The 24503-nt window shown below is 43.8% G+C and overlaps 1 protein-coding gene across 2 annotated transcripts in view; it reads right to left on the bottom strand.

Annotated features, from left to right (window-relative positions):
• LOC142150911 (sodium/potassium-transporting ATPase subunit beta-2-like) overlaps positions 1–20432 on the bottom strand; it is a 46984-nt gene extending 26552 nt beyond the window's left edge. For both annotated transcript variants that reach the window (XM_075206088.1, XM_075206089.1), the window contains exon 1: positions 20267–20432. In XM_075206088.1, coding sequence (XP_075062189.1) covers positions 20267–20378 — 112 coding nt within the window. In that variant the 5' untranslated portion in view covers positions 20379–20432. The remainder of the gene's footprint in view (positions 1–20266) is intronic.
• Between the last annotated feature and the right edge of the window lie 4071 nt (positions 20433–24503).

Below are 24503 nucleotides of genomic sequence, written 5' to 3'. Positions count from 1 at the left end.
CAATCACCATCACCACTTCTGTGCCAATCAACATCACCACCTCTGTGCCTCTTCACCATCACCACCTCTGTGCCCATCACCATCACCACCTCTGTGCCCATTACCACCTCTGTGCCAATCACCATCACCACCTCTGTGCCCATCACCACCTCTGTGCCCTTCACCATCATCACCTCTGTGCCCTTCACCATCACCACTTCTGTGCCAATCACCATCACCACCTCTGTGCCAATCACCATCACCACTTCTGTGCCAATCACCATCACCAATTCTGTGCCAATCACCATCACCAATTCTGTGCCAATCACCATCACCACCTCTGTGCCAATCACCATCACCATTTCTGTGCCAATCACCATCACCAATTCTGTGCCAATCACCATCACCAATTCTGTGCCAATCACCATCACCACCTCTGTGCCCTTCACCATCACCACCTCTGTGCCAATCACCATCACCACTTCTGTGCCAATCACCATCACCTCTGTGCCCATTACCATCACCACCTCTGTGCCCTTCACCATCACCACCTCTGTGCCAATCACCATCACCTCTGTGCCCATCACCACCTCTGTGCCCATCACGATCACCACCTCTGTGCCCATCACCACCTCTGTGCCAATCACCATCACCACCTCTGAGCCCATCACCACCTCTGTGCCCTTCACCACTTCTGTGCCCTTCACCATCACCACCTCTGTGCCCATCACCACCTCTGTGCCCTTCACCACCTCTGTGCCCTTCACCATCACCACCTCTGTGCCCATCACCACCTCTGTGCCCTTCACCATCACCACTTCTGTGCCAATCACCATCACCACCTCTGTGCCTCTTCACCATTACCACCTCTGTGCCCATTACCACCTCTGTGCCAATCACCATCACCACCTCTGTGCCAATCACCACCTCTGTGCCCTTCACCATCACCACCTCTGTGCCCTTCACCATCACCACTTCTGTGCCAATCACCATCACCACCTCTGTGCCCTTCACCATCACCACCTCTGTGTCATTCACCATCACCACCTCTGTGCCCTTCACCATCACCACTTCTGTGCCAATCACCCTCACAACCTCTGTGCCCTTCACCATCACCACCTATGTGCCCTTCACCATCACCACTTCTGTGCCAATCACCATCACCACCTCTGTGCCCTTCACCATCACCACCTCTGTGACAATCACCATCACCACCACTGTGCCTCTTCACCATCACCACCTCTGTGCCCTTCACCATCACCACCTCTGTGCCCATCACCACCTCTGTGCCCTTCACCATCACCACCTCTGTGCCCATTACCACCTCTGTGCCATTCACCATCACCAATTCTGTGCCCCTTCACCATCACCACCTCTGTGCCCTTCACCATCACCACCTCTGTGCCAATCACTATCACCAATTCTGTGCCCCTTCACCATCACCACCTCTGTGCCCTTTACCATCACCACTTCTGTGCCAATCACCATCACCACCTCTGTGTCCTTCACCATCACCACCTCTGTGCCCATCACCACCTCTGTGTCCATCACCATCACCACCTCTGTGCCCATCACCACCTCTGTGCCCTTCACCATCACCACCTCTTTTCCCTTCACCATCACCACTTCTGTGCCCTTCACCATCACCACCTCTGTGCCTCTTCACCATCACCACCTCTGTGCCCATTACCACCTCTGTGCCAATCACCATCACCAATTCTGTGCCCCTTCACCATCACCACCTCTGTGCCCTTCACCATCACCACCTCTGTGCCAATCACTATCACCACCTCTGTGCCCCTTCACCATCACCACCTCTGTGCCCTTCACCATCACCACCTCTGTGCCCATCACCACCTCTGTGCCCTTCACCATCACCACCTCTGTGCCCTTCACCATCACCACTTCTGTGCCAATCACCATCACCACCTCTGTGCCCTTCACCATCACCACCTCTGTGTCATTCACCATCACCACCTCTGTGCCCTTCACCATCACCACTTCTGTGCCAATCACCCTCACAACCTCTGTGCCCTTCACCATCACCACCTCTGTGCCCTTCACCATCACCACTTCTGTGCCAATCACCATCACCACCTCTGTGCCCTTCACCATCACCACCTCTGTGACAATCACCATCACCACCACTGTGCCTCTTCACCATCACCACCTCTGTGCCCTTCACCATCACCACCTCTGTGCCCATTACCACCTCTGTGCCATTCACCATCACCAATTCTGTGCCCCTTCACCATCACCACCTCTGTGCCCTTTACCATCACCACTTCTGTGCCAATCACCATCACCACCTCTGTGTCCTTCACCATCACCACCTCTGTGCCCATCACCACCTCTGTGTCCATCACCATCACCACCTCTGTGCCCATCACCACCTCTGTGCCCTTCACCATCACCACCTCTTTTCCCTTCACCATCACCACTTCTGTGCCCTTCACCATCACCACCTCTGTGCCTCTTCACCATCACCACCTCTGTGCCCATTACCACCTCTGTGCCAATCACCATCACCAATTCTGTGCCCCTTCACCATCACCACCTCTGTGCCCTTCACCATCACCACCTCTGTGCCAATCACTATCACCACCTCTGTGCCCCTTCACCATCACCACCTCTATGCCCTTCACCATCACCACCTCTGTGCCCATCACCACCTCTGTGCCCTTCACCATCACCACCTCTGTGCCCTTCACCATCACCACTTCTGTGCCAATCACCATCACCACCTCTGTGCCCTTCACCATCACCACCTCTGTGTCATTCACCATCACCACCTCTGTGCCCTTCACCATCACCACTTCTGTGCCAATCACCCTCACAACCTCTGTGCCCTTCACCATCACCACCTCTGTGCCCTTCACCATCACCACTTCTGTGCCAATCACCATCACCACCTCTGTGCCCTTCACCATCACCACCTCTGTGACAATCACCATCACCACCACTGTGCCTCTTCACCATCACCACCTCTGTGCCCTTCACCATCACCACCTCTGTGCCCATTACCACCTCTGTGCCATTCACCATCACCAATTCTGTGCCCCTTCACCATCACCACCTCTGTGCCCTTCACCATCACCACCTCTGTGCCAATCACTATCACCAATTCTGTGCCCCTTCACCATCACCACCTCTGTGCCCTTTACCATCACCACTTCTGTGCCAATCACCATCACCACCTCTGTGTCCTTCACCATCACCACCTCTGTGCCCATCACCACCTCTGTGTCCATCACCATCACCACCTCTGTGCCCATCACCACCTCTGTGCCCTTCACCATCACCACCTCTTTGCCCTTCACCATCACCACTTCTGTGCCCTTCACCATCACCACCTCTGTGCCTCTTCACCATCACCACCTCTGTGCCCATTACCACCTCTGTGCCAATCACCATCACCAATTCTGTGCCCCTTCACCATCACCACCTCTGTGCCCTTCACCATCACCACCTCTGTGCCAATCACTATCACCACCTCTGTGCCCCTTCACCATCACCACCTCTGTGCCCTTCACCATCACCACCTCTGTGCCCTTTACCATCACCACCTCTGTGACCATCACCACTTCTGTGCCCCTTCACCATCACCACTTCTGTGCCAATCACCATCACCACCTCTGTGCCCATCACCACCTCTGTGCCCATCACCATCACCACCTCTGTGCCCATCACCATCACCACCTCTGTCCCTCCGTTGTTTTACTTACCTTTCTATTGCCTTTCTTCTCCGGCGTGCTGCTCCTCCTCGGTCAGTCCAAACAGATTTAAAAAAAAAAAAAAGAGTCACGTGATCGCTCGTCGGGTCCCGGCAGCCTCTCCTCCTCTCTCTCTATCACTGAGACACTGAGAGGAGAAGAGGCTGCCGGGACCCGGTTCGCGGCACCCGACCCCTCCTCCCCCGATTCGCGGCACCCGACTCCCCCTCCCCCGAGTCGCGGGGGGGGCCGAATTATTTTTTTTTAAAAAAAATTTGCTCCTGTCCCCCCCCAGCTGTGACCCCGGAGTGCCTAGGTTGCCTAGCGGTAAATCCGGCCCTGCCCTGGCCTGGCTCTCATGCAGCCTGAGTAAGCCCAATAGTTCCCCCCCTTCCTTCTCTGATCAGTTGTCAAATTAGCACAGATGTAACTTATTTTGTAATCAGCTTCACTATAACTTATCATCTAGTCTGGGGGAGACGTATGTGGGTGCAGACGTGTGTTTTCTACACTAAAAGGGGTATTCAATTCCAATTCACGGCCGTGCGTATAATCGTCATTTTGGCAGCGCAATATTGCAGATTTCTGTGCGCACCGAAAGCCACGATGTTGCGGTACTGGGACCCGTGCGGCCACTCGTAATCGCGGACGCGAATCATAATTGAATATGCCCCTAAGTGTTTTGAAAATACAGTTAAACAATTGAAGACCTCTAGAAATAATTTACATCTGCTGTAGCCTAACTTTCCTACTTCTGATTGCACAGGACGTTACAACTAGGTAATTCTTTTAATTCCTGTATTTGTTGTCATTTTCTTTCTAAATACCAATGTTTGCCAAATAGTTTTTCTTGCTTTTCTTTCGTGGCATTATCTTTAGAACTATATCATGCTTCACCCTTCCTGCAACACAGACCTCTGTCCATATTGATCCTTCACTACTTCACTCACCTCTAGTTAACATCCATGAACTTTTGTCTCACCCTGTTGCTGGAAACTGTAAGATGTGTGTCCTTTTAATCATCTTTCCTATCTTTCTTCCTCCCTACTTCTATTAGCTGGTGATATATCATCTAATCCAGGTTCCCAACACTTCTCCCACATGCATATATCTGAAAGCTACCACAATCCAACATGTGCTCTATGGAATGCACGCTCTATTTTTAACAAATGCACCTCCATATACGACCTCTTCCTCTCAAAAACAACCTCAACCTTCTGGCAATAACAGAAACATGGCTCACGCATTCAGACACTGCCTCACCTGCGGCCCTTTCACATGGTGGTCTCCATCTCATCCACACCTCCAGACCTGTCACATGGTGGTCTCCATCTCACCCACACCTCCAGACCTGTCACATGGTGGTCTCCATCTCACCCACACCCCCAGACCAGGAGGCAGACAAGGAGGTGAGGTTGGACTACTTCTCTCCCCACAGTGCACGTTCACAGTTCTACCAAATGTCCCATCACTCACGGTCACATCTTTTGAAGTACATGCTGTAAGGATTTTTAACCCAGTCTCTATATGTGTTCTCTGCATGGCTCCCTCACTTCTTATCTTCTGACATCCCCACCATCATCATGGGGGATTCAATATCCCTATTGCTAGTCCATGTTCCAATGCTTCAATACTGTTCCCTCTGTCCTCCTGACTTGACCTCTCCCAGTAGATAGAGTCTGCTACCCATCAGGATGGCCACTGTCTTGATCTTGTTTTCTCTAGACTATGCTCAGTTTCTAAATTCCTTAACACTCCTTTCCCCCTCTCAGATCATCACCTTATTAGTTACTCACTCCCAATTCTTTAACCTCCCTGCTGTCAAACTCTTCCAAGTCTCCTCACACCCACAGGAATATTAACTCTATTGATTTTCAACAATTTTCCACCTCTTTCCAACCCCTTCTCTCCCCAATCTCTACATTCTCCTCTCCTGATATGGCAGTTCCTCATTTTCACCAAACTCTAGTAACTGCCCTGGCTCAAGTGTCTCCAGCGACTCTTCATACTCTGCGTCGATTCGTTGTCAAAAGCTACAAAAGCTCTCGTAAAGCTGAACGTCACTGTAGCTCTAATGATTTCAGTGCATATACTGCAATCTGTATACAAAACAGAAAGAAAGTTGTCAGCGCTTATCCTTTAAACTGCATATCTGTGTGTATACTGCAATATACTGCAATCTACCACTCCTATAGAAATGCTCTGGACACTGCTAAACAAACATACTACCAATCTCTCATCTATGCTCAGGCTTTTAACCCCAAACACCTTTTTAACACATTTAAATCTCTTCTCAATCCTCCCATCCCAAACCCTCTGACTACCACTTGTTTCCTATTTCAAGGACAAGATTGATAAGATCAGACTAGAAATGGTATCATCTCCCTTGACAAGCAATCAGCTCAATTCCATCCCCGCATTCTCTGACACCATCTCTTTATTTGATCCCACAAATGAAGAGGAAGCTTCTACTTTCTTGTTATATTCCTACTCTACCAACTATTCTCTTGATCCCATTTCCTCACCAATTAGTAGGTCCTTGTCTCATGTGCTTATTCCACCTCCAACTAAAATCTGTAATTTCTCTCTCTACTGGTATCTTTCCATCACTATTTAAGCATGCAGTGATTACTCCTATACTAAAAAAACAAAATTCTGACCCAAACTCTCTCTCTCAAATTACAGCCCCATCTCTCAGATTCCATGCCCCTCCAAGCTTTTCAAGAGAATTGTCTACATTTGACTCACACGATCTCTCGGCTGCTTTTGACACTGTTGACCACTCTCTCCTTATACAGACGCTACAATCCCCGGGTCTTCAAGACACTGTCCTATCCTGGTTCTCATCCTACCTATCTAATCGCTCTTTCAGTGTTAATTTCTCTGGATCCACCTCTGCTCCGCTTCCTTTATCAGTTGGAGACCACAAGGCTCAGTCCTAGGTCCTCTGCTATTCTCTATCTACACCACTTCTCTTGGAAAACTAATAAGCTCCTTTGGATTTCAGTATCATCTCTATGCGGATGATACACAAATCTATCTATCCTCTCCTGATCTCTCACCATCTGTGGTGTCTCACGTTACTGACTGTCTTTCTGCCATTTCATCTTGGATGTCCTATAACCAACTCAAACTCAATCTTTCAAAAACTGAATTAATAATATTTGCACCCAACAATAGAAGCTTCCTGCCTGACATTTCTATTTCTGTCGATAACATGACCATAAATCCCACCCCACAAGCTCGTTGCCTAGGTGTAATCCTTGACTCGCAACTGTCCTTTGTTTCCCATATGAACTCTATATTTAAATCATGTTACATACATCTAAAGAACATCTCCAGAATACGCACATATCTCACACAAGACACTGCAACAACATCCCGCATCGACTATTGTAATTCCCTCCTTACTGGTCTTCCTAAAGTCAGACTCGAGCCCCTACAATCTATTTTGCACTCAAAGGCTAGATTGATTTTCCTTGCAAATCGTTTTACATCTGCTGAGCCACTCTGTCAGTCTCTACATTGGCTGCCTGTATTTCAACGAATCCAATATAAAATTCTTCTACTAACATACAAGGCCATCAACAAAATTGCACCAACATACATCTCCTCATTTGTCTCAAAATATCCCCCTACTCGACACCTCCGTTCTGCACAAGATCTACTTCTCTCTTCCACTCAACACTTGCGAGCAGGCCCTCTTACCTCTCTGTCTGACTGTATTACTGTTTGTTCCCAATTGTAAAGCACTACGGAATCTGCTGGCGCAAAATAAATTAATGTTGATGATACTATTGAAGGTGTGAACATCTTTTATATATATGTATATATATTATCATTTTTTGTATTGTGAAACATAAGAAGATTAAGAGATTTAATTAGACGCTAAGTGTCTCAGGAACGTCCACAAGACACCTCGCGTGGAGAATTTTACTGTAATTGCCGGCAATGTGCGCAGCGCAATGTTCGTGAGTGACATCACCGGCAATTTAATCTCCCCCTTATTGTTACTTTATGAATAAATTAGTTTTGAGTTATGTCATTTTCTCTCATCATTATTGAATTTATGTTTAAGGGTTTTGTGCATTTATCTTTGTATGGGGTTGCGGAGCCCCTAGAGGCAGCCATTTCTCTTGTACACTTACATTTGTGTTTTATTATCTGACCATTTACAAACATATAGATATCTGTGATTATTTTTATCACACATATGTTGCTTGTTATATAATTATATACTGTGTTCTGTGCTGTGTGCTGTGTTCACTAGTTATTTTCCATATTTCATGTACCTATACATTTTTCAAACAGGTCCCAACATTCCAGGATCCAGACAAGAATCCAGTACCAGGTTGTGAAAGCTGCAATAACAAGTAGGTGAGAGCAACACCATTTTGGTACACAATGGGGGGAATTCAATTGCCGGTGATTTGTGTCAACTGTATATTATATAGGGAAGAGCATAGTAAATGTATTGCTGGAAACATATTAAATGCATTGAAAAGCTGGAAACTATAGAAAAGGCTTTGAAAAATGCACGTAAAAACGAAAAGACATCATTCTGATAGTGAGTTTGTCGCTTTATAAAATCAAATAAAACAATACAATGTGCTTCGGTATGAGAAAACATTATCGTGGGAGCGTTTATTGTGTGATTGGCACAATACTTGGGTGAAAAACCTGCAGTGTGTGCCCAGCCTTAGTTTTTGTTTTGTTAGAGATATAGATATATAAAACATACGTAGGGATATTTATCGAAGGCAGGCCTAGATCTACCCAGAAAAAAAACCAAAAAATTATTCTACCAGGGGGATTGCAGCTCTAAACAGTCCCTATATTGCGTTATTTCTACTCGTATCAGAAGTAAAGACTATCCAACTACACCACTGCACGGTCAATGATCTCGTAGAGATAGATTAAGGGGCATCTAAAGATTCCATTTCACAGCTTATTTGTACCTTAGAAACTACTTTTGTATAGACAGAAGTTACTCAGCCTTCCATGTCTGTGTGATTAGGGCCCACATGGCAATAAACATATGACCACAAACATATTTATCAGAAGGAGAAATACCAGATGAAGAAATCGGTAGCAGGGCCTGGTGACGTGGATGTATTCTGTTGAATAACAGATATGACAAGTACAAATATATTAATCCACAAGCTTTGGACTGTTGGACAAGTCCAAAAGATGTGAAAGATATCCCCAATTTCTCCACACTTACAAGAATAATATAGTATGTATATAGTAAATGGAAGAGAAATAGATTCCCAATGAGCTAATGGATAAACCTGTCCTAAATCGCGCTCCCAACATAATTGGGAACGAGACCTAGTTTGTTTGTGACTGGACAGAATAAGCTTGCACCAAAACTAAATATCTGCTCTATTTTGCCCCGTGGTCAATCTAGACATTTATCACTGAAGAGGCTTATAAAACAAGGAATGAGATAACCCAAGTGATTTTTATCAAATGTCTGAGTTGGAGAAATGTAAAAAAATCACAAGCCGAGAGATCAAATTTAGATCTAATCTGTGTAAATGACATAAGCCCATCCTTATTATATAGATGTTCTACTGTAGAGGTTTAATTGGTGGTAACTTATTGAGTTACTGTAGATTGAGATCAGTGGTAAATGTAGCTATAGAGAGCAAAGAAATATTGGTGGAGGGTAATCAACCATCATGAGTAACAGCCCAAATTTTATCCCATACCCTCAAAAAATCTCTCGTAAAATGGGGGGCGAGCTGGAAGCAGGGGGTCGCCCTAACTTAGCTATCCACATCAGATCATGAAGGGGAAGAGACAGAATGGTATTTTTCTCCAAATCTATCCAAGATTTTAAATGGGCAGAGAGAGACCAGTCTCTCATGTGAAACAACAAACGTACCTCCTGAAACTTAATCAAAGGCTAACCCTCCCTCCCTCTTGTCTCCAGTCATAGGGCTCTGACTCTCCAATCATAGGAACACATCAACTTCTGAAATTTTATCATTAACTCATTAGGCAATAACAATGGTAGAGTATGAAATAAATATAATCATCATGTTAAACACGGCAATCCTGCTCATCCAACACACTTCGCAACACATCCATGACTTATGTTAGAGAGATTCAACAGCAGGAGAGTATAATTAATAGTCACTAAGTTCTCTATTTGAGGAGGGATTAATATGCCCATATATGAGGTTTTCACATGGAAGTTATCCATGAATATGTATATTTTGACTGGCTGGGCCAAGAGCTATACGGAAACGTTAACAGAACGAGCCTCTGTTTTAGAAGTATTTAAACTGTAGCTCTCCAATGTGGCATGCAGGGACGGTAACAAAGTCTACGGGTTCGTAATAAATAAAAGAACATTGTCAGCAAATAGACAAATTTTATAGGTAAAATTTCCTAGCTGAATCCTCCGACACAGAGGAAGACTGGATTAAAGCCGCTAGTGGCTCTATTGCTAATAGAAAAATTATAAGGAACAGAGGGCATCCCGGTCTAGTTCTGTTTGAATTTGTAAAAGTATCAAAAAGAAAACCATCACCCTTTGGTTTACTGCACTGGATCATCAATCTGTCAGTTAAGTTGCAACAAAATGAACCAGTTGATGCTGTAACGCAAGACCAGTGCTTTAACTAGACATTTTAGTGCCCGGGGCGAGACAGGGCACCGGCGCCCCCCATCTAAGTGAGAGTGACATTTGACAAGTGGGTGTGGCCAACCTAATGTGTGGGTGTGGGTAGCACTCTACTGAAAGAATTATGTTACACATATTTGCAAATGCATGATTATCTACTATATAAATGCCTAGTGGCGTGTGTGAAAAAAAAAAACCAAGCTGCAGCGCCACCTGCTGGGCAGAGTTATACACTGACCTATATATTTCTTGAAGGAGAAGTGACAGTTGGGAGTGGTTGGTGGTTGCCGGGGGTGACAGTGGGGAGTTTTTAACACCTTAAGTAGCTTGATGAAGGATGTGGCGATGAAGATGAAGGATGAGGTGATGGAGAAAAATGATGAGGTGGGGACATGTGGACAAAACCACGTTAAAAAAGGGTGCTTGCGTCGGGAAGTAACGCTCTTCCCCTGAGGAGGCCTGGGCTAGGCCCAAATGCATGACAAGAACCTTTTTAACACCTTAAGTAGCTTGATTTGACTAGAATGCATGAGTATCATGCACGGGTTAACTTGTGTATATATATATATATATATATATATATATATATACACACAGTCAAGTCCATAAATATTGGGACATGGACACAATTCTTATATTTTGGGCTCTATACACCACCACAATGGATTTGAAATGAAACTAACAAGGTGCTATAACTGCAGACTTTCAGCTTTAATTTGATTGTATTTACATCCAAATCAGGTGAACGGTGTAAGAATTACAACGGTTTCTATATGTGCCTCCCACTTTTTAAGGGACCAAAGGTAATGGGACAATCGACTCAAAAGCTATTTTATGGACATGTGTGGGCTACTCCCTCATTATTTAATCATCAATTAAGCAGGTAAAAGGTCTGGAGTTGATTCTAGGTGTGACATTTGCATTTGGAATCTGTTGCTGTCGACTCTCAATATGAGATCCAAAGAGATGTCACTATCAGTGAAGCAAGCCATCATTAGGCTGAAAAATCAAAACAAACCCATCAGAGAGATAGCAAAAACATTAGGTGTGGCCAGGGCTGCCAAGAGAAATTCAGGGCCCCGGTACAACAAATTCATGGGGCCCCCCCCTTATAGTCGAGTATGCTAAAAAAATAAATAAATCGGAGGTGTGGTCATGCATTTTGGGGCGTGGAAAATGCTTAATTGGGGCGTGGCTAACACATCAAAATCACTAGGCTCTCAATTCGCCGGAGCGTCACATATGTCCAAGCATTCCTGACTTTCAGGACATCTAGCAACACACTGTTGTATAGAAAGAATGCAGTGTGTACACAAAGGGTCTGAGTCATTAAGGAGAGCAAAGCAAACAAAAGGAGTAAATTTGCAACTGGGCAAAGCCATGCTGCATTGGAGGGGGAGGTAAATATAACATATGGGGACAGATTTATATTTGGGATAGGGAATGTCCTAGATAAACTTTAAATTTCAGTGTAAAAAGTTGAGAATTATACTCACCGTTAATTTCCTTTCCTTGAAATACTCCATGGCAGCCCTTACTGGGTTAATCGCCTGATCAGCTAGTGTAGACAGAAAGAATTTTGCCCCACCTGGTCCCTATATAAGGGAGCTCCTCCTCTTCCTCAGTGTCTTTCATAACTTCCCAAGCCGTCCTATAACATAACTATCAGAACAAGGGTGGAAAATACAGGGCTGCCATGGAGTATCTCAAGGAAAGGAAATTAACGGTAAGTATAATTCTCAATTGTCCTTTCCCTACTCCATGGCAGACCTTACAATGGGATATACCAAAGCAGTACAATAGTCAGGAGGATGAAAAAAACAAATCAACACCTTAATACGGTTAAACAGAAAATGTATTTACAGCACTTGTTGGAGAATCTTTCTCCCAAACTGTCTACTTGGGGACTGAAATGTCAAGATGATAATGCCTAAAAAAGGTGTGGGACCATTGACGACCATCTGGCTGCCTTACAGATATCGGTTGCTGATGCATGGGTTCTATGTGCCCAGGAGGACGCTACCGCCCTAGTTGAATGAGCCCTAAGTATCCTCGGTACTTCACGCCATTTCCCCCTGTAGGCCTGTGCAATCACCTCTCTAATCCACTTCGCCAATGTGGGTTTGGACGGGACATGTCCCTTGCGAGGACCTTCAGGAAGTGCAAATAGTTGCTTTGTCTTGCTAAGATTTTCCGTCTTGACAATGTAAATAGACATAGCTCTCACCACATCTATCGTATGGAAACGTGTTTCGTCACTATTAGCGGGATGAGGGTAGAGAGATGGCAGAATCAATTCTTGATTGATGTGGAAGGAAGACACGACCTTGGGTAGATAACCTGGATTCGTTCTCAAAATTTCTTGATCTTCATAGATATTCAAGAAGGGTTCTTCACACCACAACTCATGTTTGTCCCCTACTAGACAAGCCGAGGTGATTGCCACCAGAAAGAGCACCTTTAGAGTGAGCCAACTGAGAGATATCTCCTGCAATGGTTCAAAGGGACAAGCTGTTAAGGCGTCTAAAACAACATTAAGGTCCCAAGGGGCTAAGAATGGTTTCAGTCTCAGCCGTAACCTCTTCAGTGCCTGAAAAAACTGGAAGACAGAGCCTGAGATGATAGCTTGATATCAAGAAGGATGCTTAGAGCAGATACTTACACCTTTAATGTAGAGGGTGCTAGTCCTTTAACAAAAAAACATCTTTGAGAAATTCTAACACATCCGGCACACTGGCAGACATGGGATCCTTAGGCATGTCCCCTGCCCAACAAATTAATTTTTTCCAAACTCTGTAATAAATCATAGAGGAATTATTTTTCCTGGCTTGAACTACAATTTCTATTACTTCATCTGCGAAACCTTTGGATTTCAGTAATCGCCGCTCAGTCTCCATGCCATCAAACCAATGGATTTGGATGTAGGACAGGACCCTCATGTATGAGGTCTGGCCTGACCGGCAATGGGCGCGGATGTTCCAGCAACATTCTCCGTGCTACAGCGAACCAAGGGAGCCACGGCCACGCCGGGTGGACTGCTATCACCTCCACCTTCTCTTTCCTTATTTTCCTGAGTACCTGAGGGATGACTGGAAAGGGAGGAAACACATACCCCAGCTTGAAGTTCCACTGCATTGACAGGACATCTATCCCTAGGGCCCTGTTGTCTCTGTGACGGGGGTAGAAGAGGGGTATCTTGGCATTGCTTTCTGTGGCCATCAGGTCTATCTCTGGCATTCCTAATCTGTGTTGTATAAGTTGAAAGAATTCTTCGTGCAGCTCCCATTCCCCTGGATGGACTTGGTGCTTGCTTAAGTAGTCCGCCACTATGTTGTCTTTGCCTGCTACATGAAGGGCTGAGAGAGATCTCAGGTTAGCCTCTGCCCATTCCATTAATGTGGTTATTTCGGCCAACATTGCCCTGCTCTTGGTACTACCTTGCTTGTTTATAAAGGCTACCACAGTCCTGTTGTCGGAGAACACTCGTAGATGCTTGGCTCGTAGATAGGGCTGGAAGTACTGGACCGCATGCTAGACCGCTCTCATCTCCAAGACTTTCCCTTTAAGAAATCTCTCTTCTTCTCTTGTTCTCGCCAAGCGCCCTGCGCGACTATAGCTTGCATGTGAGCACCCCAGCCTACTGAACTGGCGTCTGTGGTCAGGACACACCAGTCTGGTACCAAGAGAGTCACAACCAACGTAAGGACTGCCTTGTCGGCCTTGAGAGGTTGATTTTGGAGTCTAGAGATCCCACTGTACGATCCCATTTTGCAAAGAGGTTTGCTTGAAGATCTCTCATATGCCATCTTGCAGACGTGAGAATTCCTATTGTAGAGGAAAATATTCCTAGGAGGCGAAGACTTGTTCCCACTGACATGTGAGGTTGAATCTGAACTTGGTGCGCTAAGGACTGGATTTTGTCTGCCCTTTCCTGAGAGAGGCAGACTTTGTCTGTTCTTGTATTTATTTGTACTCCAAGAAATACAAGCTGTTGTGACAGTGTCAGATGGCTTTTTGATACATTGAATAATCAACCGTGCCTTTGCAGAAACTGGATTATTTGGGATGTAACCTCCAAGGCTCCTTTCTCTGACTTTGCCGAAATTATAATATCGTCCAGATACGGCCACAAAGTCACTCCTCTTTCCCTGAGTGCCGCTTTGAAAACTATAAGGACCTTGGTGAATGACACTTTACTGTAAAAGAAACTCAAACATTACAATAGAAGAAGCCTATGAAATATTAACACACCCAGATCTTGAAAAAAGGTATGTACCTCCCTGACTGTTAGACACAGTGGAGGTCATGTTTACTTACATTCTCCCCACTCGACACCTAGGTTCTGCACAAGATCTACGTCTCTCCTCCACTCTCATCACATCCTCCCATTCTCGGTTACAGGATTTTTTCCAGGCTGCACCCACTTTGTGGAATTCCCTCCCACGCACAGTAAGACTTTCCTCTAGTCTTCAAACCTTCAAGCGTTCACAGAAAACCCACCTTTTCAGACAAGGTTATGATATTCCTCAACCACCATCTTAATTTCCCTAGATTACCCTATTACCATCCTCTACACAGCTAACGCAAGACAACAACCTTCTGACCAACATTGCCACACACACAGCACACAATACTTTTACCTTTATGTTCTAGCTGGTCCATTGTGCAATATGATGTAGCAAATGCCCTTGTGTTTCTAACTCCCATTGTCCTATAGATTGTAAGCTTGCGAGCAGGGTTTCTTACCTCTCTGTCTGTATATATTACCCAGTATTGTTTTATCAATGTTTGTTCCCAATTGTAAAGCGCTACGGAATTTGCTGGCGCTATATAAATAAATGTTGATGATGATGATGATGATTCATTTATGGGATGTTCCAACAGAAACTATAACTGGAAATGTGTTCAGTATACCTGGAGTAACATGGGTAATTACATGTGCCATCGAAAATCTCCACAAAGATGCAAAAAATTACTATAAAAAGTGCTACAAAATTAAAACTGACTGTGGGGCGACGTATGTGGGGTGAGACGTATGTGGGGTGAGACATATGTGGGGTGAGATGTATGTGAGTTTTCTCACAAAGTGTATGAAAACGCACAGTTAGACAACACAGCAACTAACCATCATCCTCCTTTTCTCATTTCATCTTCAAGTATGTTCATCCTCTGCTATATTGAACTTTATTAATTAGTGTATCTCATCCCTGCAACTGTGTGTCTAAAAAGTATGTAATAGGAATGTGTTATCTATTGTTCTAACTTATGTTGGCCGAGTCTTTTATTGATGCCTAATTTATGATGGGTATCTGCCTCCTCTAGCCTATTCGACAAATGTTTTTCTTTTACTTTGATTAGCTGCCCAATTATCACATCTGTAGTGTATTCCTAAATTAGCCTGACTACATATAAGCTCCAGTCTATGGGGTGAGACGTATGTGTGTTTTCTGCACTGAGTTTGCTCACAAAGTGTATGAAAATGCAGAGATAGTCAACACAGTTGAACAAACATTGGATAACATTTGATTTCTTCCAAGAATAAGCTACATCTGCCACAGCCTATTTCTATCTACACAGAACACTGCAAATAGGCAATTCTATTAAATGCCCTAACTTTGTGGCTGTCATTCTTGAATCACAATGTTTAAAAATTGCTTTTCTTGGTCTCTTTTCATGGCATTATCTTTAGGACTGTGTCATCTTTCACCCCTCCCCCAACACACACCTCTGTCCACATTGCACCTTCATTACTCCACTCACCTCTAGTTAACACCCGTGAACTGTTGTCCTATTTATTATCTCTAACAAGTACAGCCTTCACCTGTCGCCAGAAAATAAAAGGTCACACATCTTACAATCCCCTCACCTATCTCTCTCTCTCTCTGCTTCTATTAGCCGGTGATATATCACCTAATCCAGGTCCCCCTCACTCCTCACACACACATACATCAGAGCACTACCGCTCTATAGCAAACCTCAAACACATCGCCTGTCTCCCCTCTCTTCCAAAGTCCTTTAGATGTGCCCTTTGGAATGCACGCTCTGTTTGTAACAAACTTACCTCCATTCATGATCTCTTCCTCTCAAAAAACCTCAACCTTCTATCAATAACAGAAACATGGCTCATGCAATCAGACACTGCCTCATCTGCAGCCCTTTCACATGGTGATCTCCATCTCACCCACACCCCCAGATCTGAAGGCAGACAAGGAGGTGGGGTTGGACTACTTCTCTCCCCACAGTGCACGTTTAGAGTTCTATCAAGTGTCCCATCACTCACGCTCACATCTTTTGAAGTACATGCTATTCACATTTTTAATCCATTCTCCCTACGTGTTGCGGTGATCTATCGTCCCCCTGGAGCACACCAACAATTTATTGAGGATTTCTCTGCGTGGCTCCCTCACTTCTTATCTTCAGACATCCCCAACATCCCCATTGATAACCCACCTTCCAAAGTTGCTTCCAAACTATTCTCTCTAACCTCCTCATTTGATCTCTCCCAGTGGATTGAATCATCTACTCATCAGGATGGCCATTGCCTTGATCTTGTTTTCTCTAGACTATGCTCAGTTTCTAATTTTTTTAACACACCCGTCCCCCTCTCAGATAATCACCTTATCAGCTACATGATTACCCCCACTGCTCTAACCTCTCTACTGACTAACTCTGCCAAGCCTCCTGATACCTGCAGAAATCATAACTCTATTAATCTTCAACAATTTTCCACCTCTCTCGAACACCTTCTCTCCCCTATCTCTACATTCTCCTACACTGCGAGGGCAGTACCTCATTTTCACCAAACCTTAGCAACAGCCCTTGATCAAGTTTTCTCCAGCAACTCTTCATACTACACGTTGACTTTGATGTCAGCCGTGGCACACTAGAGTAATGCAAAATCTTCAAAAACTTTCCCGTAAAGCTGAATGTCACTGGCGTAAATTTCTTACCTCTAATGACTTCTTCATATATACGTTTAACTACCGCTCAAAATGCTCTGGACACTGCAAAACAAACATACTTCCAATCTCTTATCTATGCTCAGGCTTCTAACCCCAAACGCCTTTTTAACACATTTAAATCTCTTCTAAAACCTCCCACCCCAAACCCTCCATCTACTATCAGTGCCCAGGATCTTACTTCCTACTTCAAGGACAAGATTGATAAGATCAGACTAGAAATGGTATCCTCTTCCTCGACAAGCAATCAGCTCAATTCCTTCCCACCACCCTCTGACACCCTCTCTTCATTTGACCCCACAAATGAAGAGGAAATTTCTACTCTCTTATCTTCCTACTCTACCTCCTGTCCTCTTGATCCTATTCCCTCTGCAAATTGGTAGAATCCTGTCTCCTGTGCTCATTTCCCCTCTAACTAAAATCTGTAATCGCTCGCTCTCTACTGGCATCTTTCCATCACTATACAAGCATGCAGTGATTACTCCTATTCTGAAACAACAAGATTCCAACCCAAACTTTCTCTCAAATTACCGTCCCATCTCTCAGCTCCTGTGCCGCTCCAAGCTCCTAGAGAGACTTGCCTACACTCGCCTCAGACGCTTCCTTTCCGCAAACAACCTCTTCAGTCTGCCTTTTGTTCTCAACACTCCACAGAGACTGCGTTGACTAAGGTTGTCAATGATCTGATCACTGCTAAAACTAAACGCCATTACTCTCTCCTAATACCATAAGACACCGTTGACCACTCTCTTCTCATACAAACGCTACAATCCCTAGGTCTTTAAGACACTGTTCTATCCTGGTTCTCATCCTACCTTTCTAATCGCTCTTTCACTGTTAATTTCTCTGGATCAACCTATGCTCCGCTTCCTTTATCAGTTGGAGACCACAAGGCTCAGTCCTAGGTCCTCTGCTGTTCTCTATCTACACCACTTCTCTTGGAAATCTAATAAGCTCCTTTGTATTTCAGTGTCATCTCTATGCGGATGATGCACAAATCTATCTATCCTCTCCTGATCTCTCACCATCTGTGTTGTCCCGTGTAACTGACTGTCTTTCTGCCATTTAATCTTGGATGTCTTCTCGCCAACTCAAACTCAATCTTTCTAAAACAGAATTAATAATATTCCCACCCACCAACAAGAGCATACCTGACATTTCTATCTTTGTTGATAACATGACCATAAATCCCACCCACAAGCTCGCTGCCTAGGTGTAATCCTTGACTCAGAACTGTCGTTTGTTTCTCACATCGACTCTATATCTAAATCATGTTGCATACATCTAAAAACATTTGAAGAATACGCACATATCTTCAACAAGACACTGCAAAAACCTTAATTCATGCACTTATCTCCCGGATTGGCTATTGCAATTCCCTCCTTACTGGTCTTCCCCAAAACAGACTCAAACCCCTACAATCTATTTTGCACACAGCGGTAAGATTGATTTTCCTTGCAAATCATTATTCCTCTGCTGAATCACTCTGTCAGTCTCTACACTGGCTGCCTGTTTTCTACCGAATCCAATCTAAAATACTTTTACTAACCTACAAGGCCATCATACATACAAAGCTGCACCAACATACATCTCCTCTCTTGTCTCAAAATATCTCCGAACTCTGCAACTCCGTTCTGCACAAGATCTGCGAGGTGTGTGTGTGTGTATATCTGTGTGTATCTGTGAATATCTGTGTGTATCTGTGAATATCTGTGTGTATCTGTGTATATCTGTGTGTATATCTGTGTGTATATCTGTGTGTATCTGTGTGTATATATGTGTGTATATATGTGTGTATATATGTGTGTATATATGTGTGTATCTGTGTGTATCTGTGTATATCTGTGTGTATATCTGTGTGTGTATATCTGTGTGTATATCTGTGTGTATCTGTGTGTATATATGTGTGTATATATGTGTGTATATATGTGTGTATCTGTGTGTATCTGTGTGTATATCTGTGTGTGTATATATGTGTGTATATATGTGTGTATATATGTGTGTATCTGTGTGTATATCTGTGTGTATATATGTGTGTATATCTGTGTGTGTATATCTGTGTGTGTATTTCTGTGTATATCTGTGTGTATCTATCTGGCTCTTGTGTGAATATTTCAAAGCATTTTCTATGTTTCCAGCTTTTACTCACAGCCATAATATAGTCACATATAACATGTATATAGAAGATATATATTAGTACAGACATCTCCTGGTTATCACTAATCTGTACTAATAATACTATATAGGACATGACGGATGTATATTACCTGTATATTATATAGTCACATATAACATGTATATAGAAGATATATATATATATATATATATATATATATATATATATACACAAGTACAGACATCTCCTGGGAGACTGTTCCAATAATCACCTGACTATTACTAATCTGAAACGTTTTATTTAAATCCCAATATTCCCTGTTCCTGCTCTCTCCTAATCCGGCCATATTAATGAGAGAGAGAGAAACAGGAGACAGAGACATATGAGAGAGGAGACAGAGAGAGAGAGACAGAGAAGGACAGAGAAGGACAGTAGACAGAGACATATGAGAGAGGAGACAGAGACAAGAGACAGAGAGAGACAGACAAGGACAGTAGACAGAAACATATGAGAGAGGAGACAGAGACAAGAGACAGAGAGAGAGAGAGAGACAGAGAGAGAGAGAGACAGACAGGAGACAGAGAGAGGAGAGAGAGGAGACAGAGAAGGACAGTAGGCAGAGACATATGAGAGAGGAGATAAGAGAGAGAGAGGGACAGGAGACAGAGGGACAGGAGAGAGAGAGAGAGAGAGAGAGACACACACAGAGAAGGACAGTAGACAGAGAGAGAGAGAGGGACAGAGAAGGACAGGAGACAGAGGGACAGGAGAGAGAGACAGAGAGAGAGACAGAGAGAGAGAGACAGAGACATACGTGTGAGAGGGGTGGATTACACCAGCTATCTGGGTATCATGCCATCCTTACCCCAGCTGCTCCCAGTCCTGCCCATGAACTCCCGGGTCCTAGGGTTCCACATAAATTCCTTCCACTCATCCATCATTTGGCCACATGTCTTCTTCTGAGTGACCGCAGCCATTCTCCCTACAGCTCTGATCAATGTGTTATTCCTCAGCCACTGGTCCCAGCCATACAACAACCTGTCTATTTATTCTCACACATACTCCACCCCTTCATGAATATTCATATAGGCTCCTTCCCTGCTATCTCTGCATAATAATCTCTGAGGTCACGGGGTCAGATCCACACAAGTAGAATTAATAGGGGAGAACTCAATTTTTTAATGTTGTTTTCAAGGAACTAACGTGATATCATAATCCTGCAATTCAACAACCTGTCGCATTAACGAGGAGATGGTAACAGTGATTTTACCTGTTTCTTGCACCTCTGATGGGGGTGAATAAATATGTAAAACATAAGGAGACCAATAGAATAAATAAATAATAAAACAATTGGTGTTTCTAATATTTAGGAAGTTGAAAAATGTTTAAAAAAGTTTATATACAATAAAAGCAAAACAGCAACATTTTTATGGTTAGTTATCGCCTCTATGACAACCTGCGCTACTGATACAGACATATTTATTTCTTTTTTATTCACTCGTCTCAGTAGTAAAGTAGAGAATTGTCTACGGCTTGAACATCACAGAGAGATCGGCCACTATTTCCACAATGTACTGGAAAGTATTCACAAGGATTTATAAGGATTGACATCTCATATTTTATTTGATAACATTGCAGTTTGTTGTTAACGTATTGCAGATTTTAATTTAATATAATTAAAAAAAAATTCTACATTTAAATAACCTTTTTTTTTAAAGCTCATTATTTTTTTCTGTTTCTTCTGCAATGGAGCCATGTCTGGACACTATATAGAGGTATATGTATGCAGGGCCGTTTTTCCCAGGGGCCCCTCAGGCAAGGGGGCCCCATAGGCAGGGATCCGAAGTAAGCTTTGTAAAAGAACCTTACCTTTATGCGGTTGTACGGTAGCGATCTGGCTCCCGCCCTGCTCCCCTCCTCCGTGTTGCGCTCACATTGTGACGTCATCACACCCGGCACTCAGTGAGGAGCGCAGCACGGAGGAGGGGACCAGGGAGAGAGCCGGATCGCCAGCTGACGTGACCGCAAGGTAAGTATTTTTTATTTATTTTTTGCAGGATTTTTATTTTCAGCACTGCCTCGGACGGGCCCCCTTGCCCGCAGGGCCCCACGGGCACCTGCCCATCGTGCCCAATGGAAGAGATGGCCCTGGGCACAGTGTGTGATACAGGGGCAGACCAGAAGCATGATGAAGGAGGACAAACAGGAGCATAATAGAGGGCACAGTGTGTGAAATTGGGGAGACATGAAGGGAGACAGAAGCAGCTGATTTGGATGTAAGGGGCATATGGAGAGATCTGATGGGCATGGAAGAGGCATTTAGCTGGGTTTGATGGCATGTGGAGGGTGTGATGGGTATGTAGTTCCCTCCACAGCGATTGTAAAGACTATATGTAGCTCTTTGAACCCTCCTCTGGATACAGCAGCAAGGTAAGAGTTGTACTAATTTGGTGATTATTGTGAACATTTTAGCATTGTTGGATATTTTCATGTTCACTTGCAAGATATGGTAAACATTATGTATGTGGATTCACCTCTGTAGTACAGCATGTTTTTTTAATCTTTAAACACTGACTTTTTTTACAGGTAACAATAAATCTAAACTTAATTTTATCGATAATTTTCATTTTTATTCCCGTGAGTGGTTGTGTAGGTAAGGGCCCCAGTGCACTGCTTTACCCGGGGGCCCTTAATGTTGTTAAGATGGCTCTGTATGTATGGAAGAGATCAGGTTGGATGCAATGATAAGAGATGCTAATGTGGGTGTGGCTGGAGAGAATGTAGCTGAATGTGAGCAAATAGGGAGAGAATTCAATAGGGAAGTGTGCCCCTAGTGGCCTTAGCTGCTATTACAGGTGGTACTTTTTTGCCCCAGCTTGCTGGTGGCTACAGGCAACCAGAGGACACCCCGAGTACACAAGTGTTTAACACAGTCGCAATCGCCAGACTCTGGTCTCTGGTGCAGTGCAAATGAAAATGGGCGCAGGACCATCTCAGTTACAAAAACAAACACTAAACTTTATTTAAACTTCTCTTCCTCCAGCGCTGAAAAACATAACGGTGCAAGAATATTCACAATTTAAATACTTTTTCCTCCTACACATTTTCTTCAGCAGATGTTATTGCTATCTCTTGTATTACACTCCTCCTCCTCATCATCATCATCACCATTTATTTATATAGCGCCACTAATTCCGCAGCGCTGTACAGAGAACTCACTCACACCAGTCCCACTGGGGCTTACAGTCTAAGTTCCCTGACATAAGCACAGACACAGACAGACCTACATCATCATCATCAACATTTCATCATCACAGATCATCATTATCAACATTTATTTATATAGCACCAGCAGATTCCGTAGCGCTTTAAGAACACACAGTACTGGGTAATACATACATAGAGGTAAGAGGACCCTGCTCGTAAGCTTACAATCTATGGGACAATGGTTTGATACACAAGGGTAAGTGCTACATCATATTGAATATTTGTCCAGCTAGAATGCAAAGGTTATAAAGTATTTAGTAGGCTGTATGCTCAGTCACACAACTATGTTGGCCAGAGGGTTGTTGTCTTGTGTTAAATATGTAGAGGGTGGTAATAAGGTAACCTAAGGAGATGAAGAGGGTGGTAGAGAAATATCATAACCTTGTCTGAAGAGTTGGGTTTTCAGTGAACGCTTGAAGGTTTGAAGACTAGAGGAAAGTCTTACTGTGCGAGGGAGGGAATTCCATAAAGTGGGTGCAGCCCGGAAAAATTCCTTTAACCGAAAATGGGAGGATGTGATGAGAGTGGATGAGAGACGCAGATCTTGTGCAGAAGGGAGGTGCCGAGTTGGGAGATATTTTGAGACAAGTGAGGAGATGTTTGTTGGTGCAGTTTTGTTCATGGCCTTGTATGTTATTAGAGCAATTTTATATTGGATTTGTTGAAATACAGGCAACCAATGTAGAGACTGACAGAGTGGCTGAGCAGGGGAAGGACGTATTCTGGAAATGTTTTTTAGATGTATGTAACATGATTAGATATATAGTTGATGTGGTGAATAAGGGATAGTTCTAAGTCAAGGATTACACCTAGGCAACGAGCTTGCGGTGTGGGATTTATGGTCTTGTTATCAACAGAAAAAGAAATTTCAGGTAGGCAATTCCTGATTTTGGTTGGGAATATTATTAATTCTGTTTTAGATAGATTGAGTTTGAGTTGGCGAGAGGACATCCAAGATGAAATAGCAGAAAGACAGTCAGTAACGCGGGACAGCACAGATGGTGAGAGATCAGGAGAGGATAGATAAATTTGTGTTTCAGCCTCTTAGAAATGATACTGAAATCCAAAGGAGCTTTTTAGTTTTTCAAGAGAAGTGGTGTAGATAGAGAATAGCAGAGGACCTAGGACTGAGCCTTGTGGTCTCCAACTGATAAAGGAAGCGGAGCAGAGGTGGATCCAGAGAAATTAACAATGAAAGAGCGATTAGATAGGTAGGATGAGAACCAGGATAGGACAGTGCCTTCAAGACCTAGGGATTGTAGCGTTTGTATGAGGAGAGAGTGGTCAACAGTGTCAAATGCAGCAGTAAGATCCAGGATTATGAGTAGGGGATGTTGTTTTTCCATTTTGTCCACTGTTACAATGTAGGTAACTATTAGTGTCAACTGATTTTATATAATTCTTGGACACTACCTTGCCCTCCACTCCAGAAGCACTAAATCCAAATATTCAATATCATTCTGGTTGTGCTTTGCAGTAAACGTAAGATTGTAGTCATTATCACTAGCATAATTAAGGAATGCATTAATTAAATCCACATCTCCTTCCCATACTATCAATATGTCATCTATATATATTTTGTAAATTTTTATATATTTAGAGAAGGGATTCATCATCATCATCAACATTAATTTATATAGTGCCAGCAAATTCCGTAGCGCTTTACAATTGGGAACAAACATTAATAAGACAATACTGGGTAATACATAAAGACAGAGAGGTAAGAGAACCCTGCTCCAAAGTTTACAATCTATGGGATTGGGGTTGAAGATGATTCCTGTTCCCAGCTACCCATCACCAGATTCGTGAAACTTAGCGCAAAAATAGTCCCCATT

This window comes from Mixophyes fleayi, chromosome 4 (genome assembly GCF_038048845.1).
Source record: "Mixophyes fleayi isolate aMixFle1 chromosome 4, aMixFle1.hap1, whole genome shotgun sequence".
NCBI lineage: Eukaryota > Metazoa > Chordata > Amphibia > Anura > Limnodynastidae > Mixophyes > Mixophyes fleayi.
Note: the sequence above shows the minus strand (reverse complement) of the source record. Positions and strands in the feature narration are given on the sequence as shown.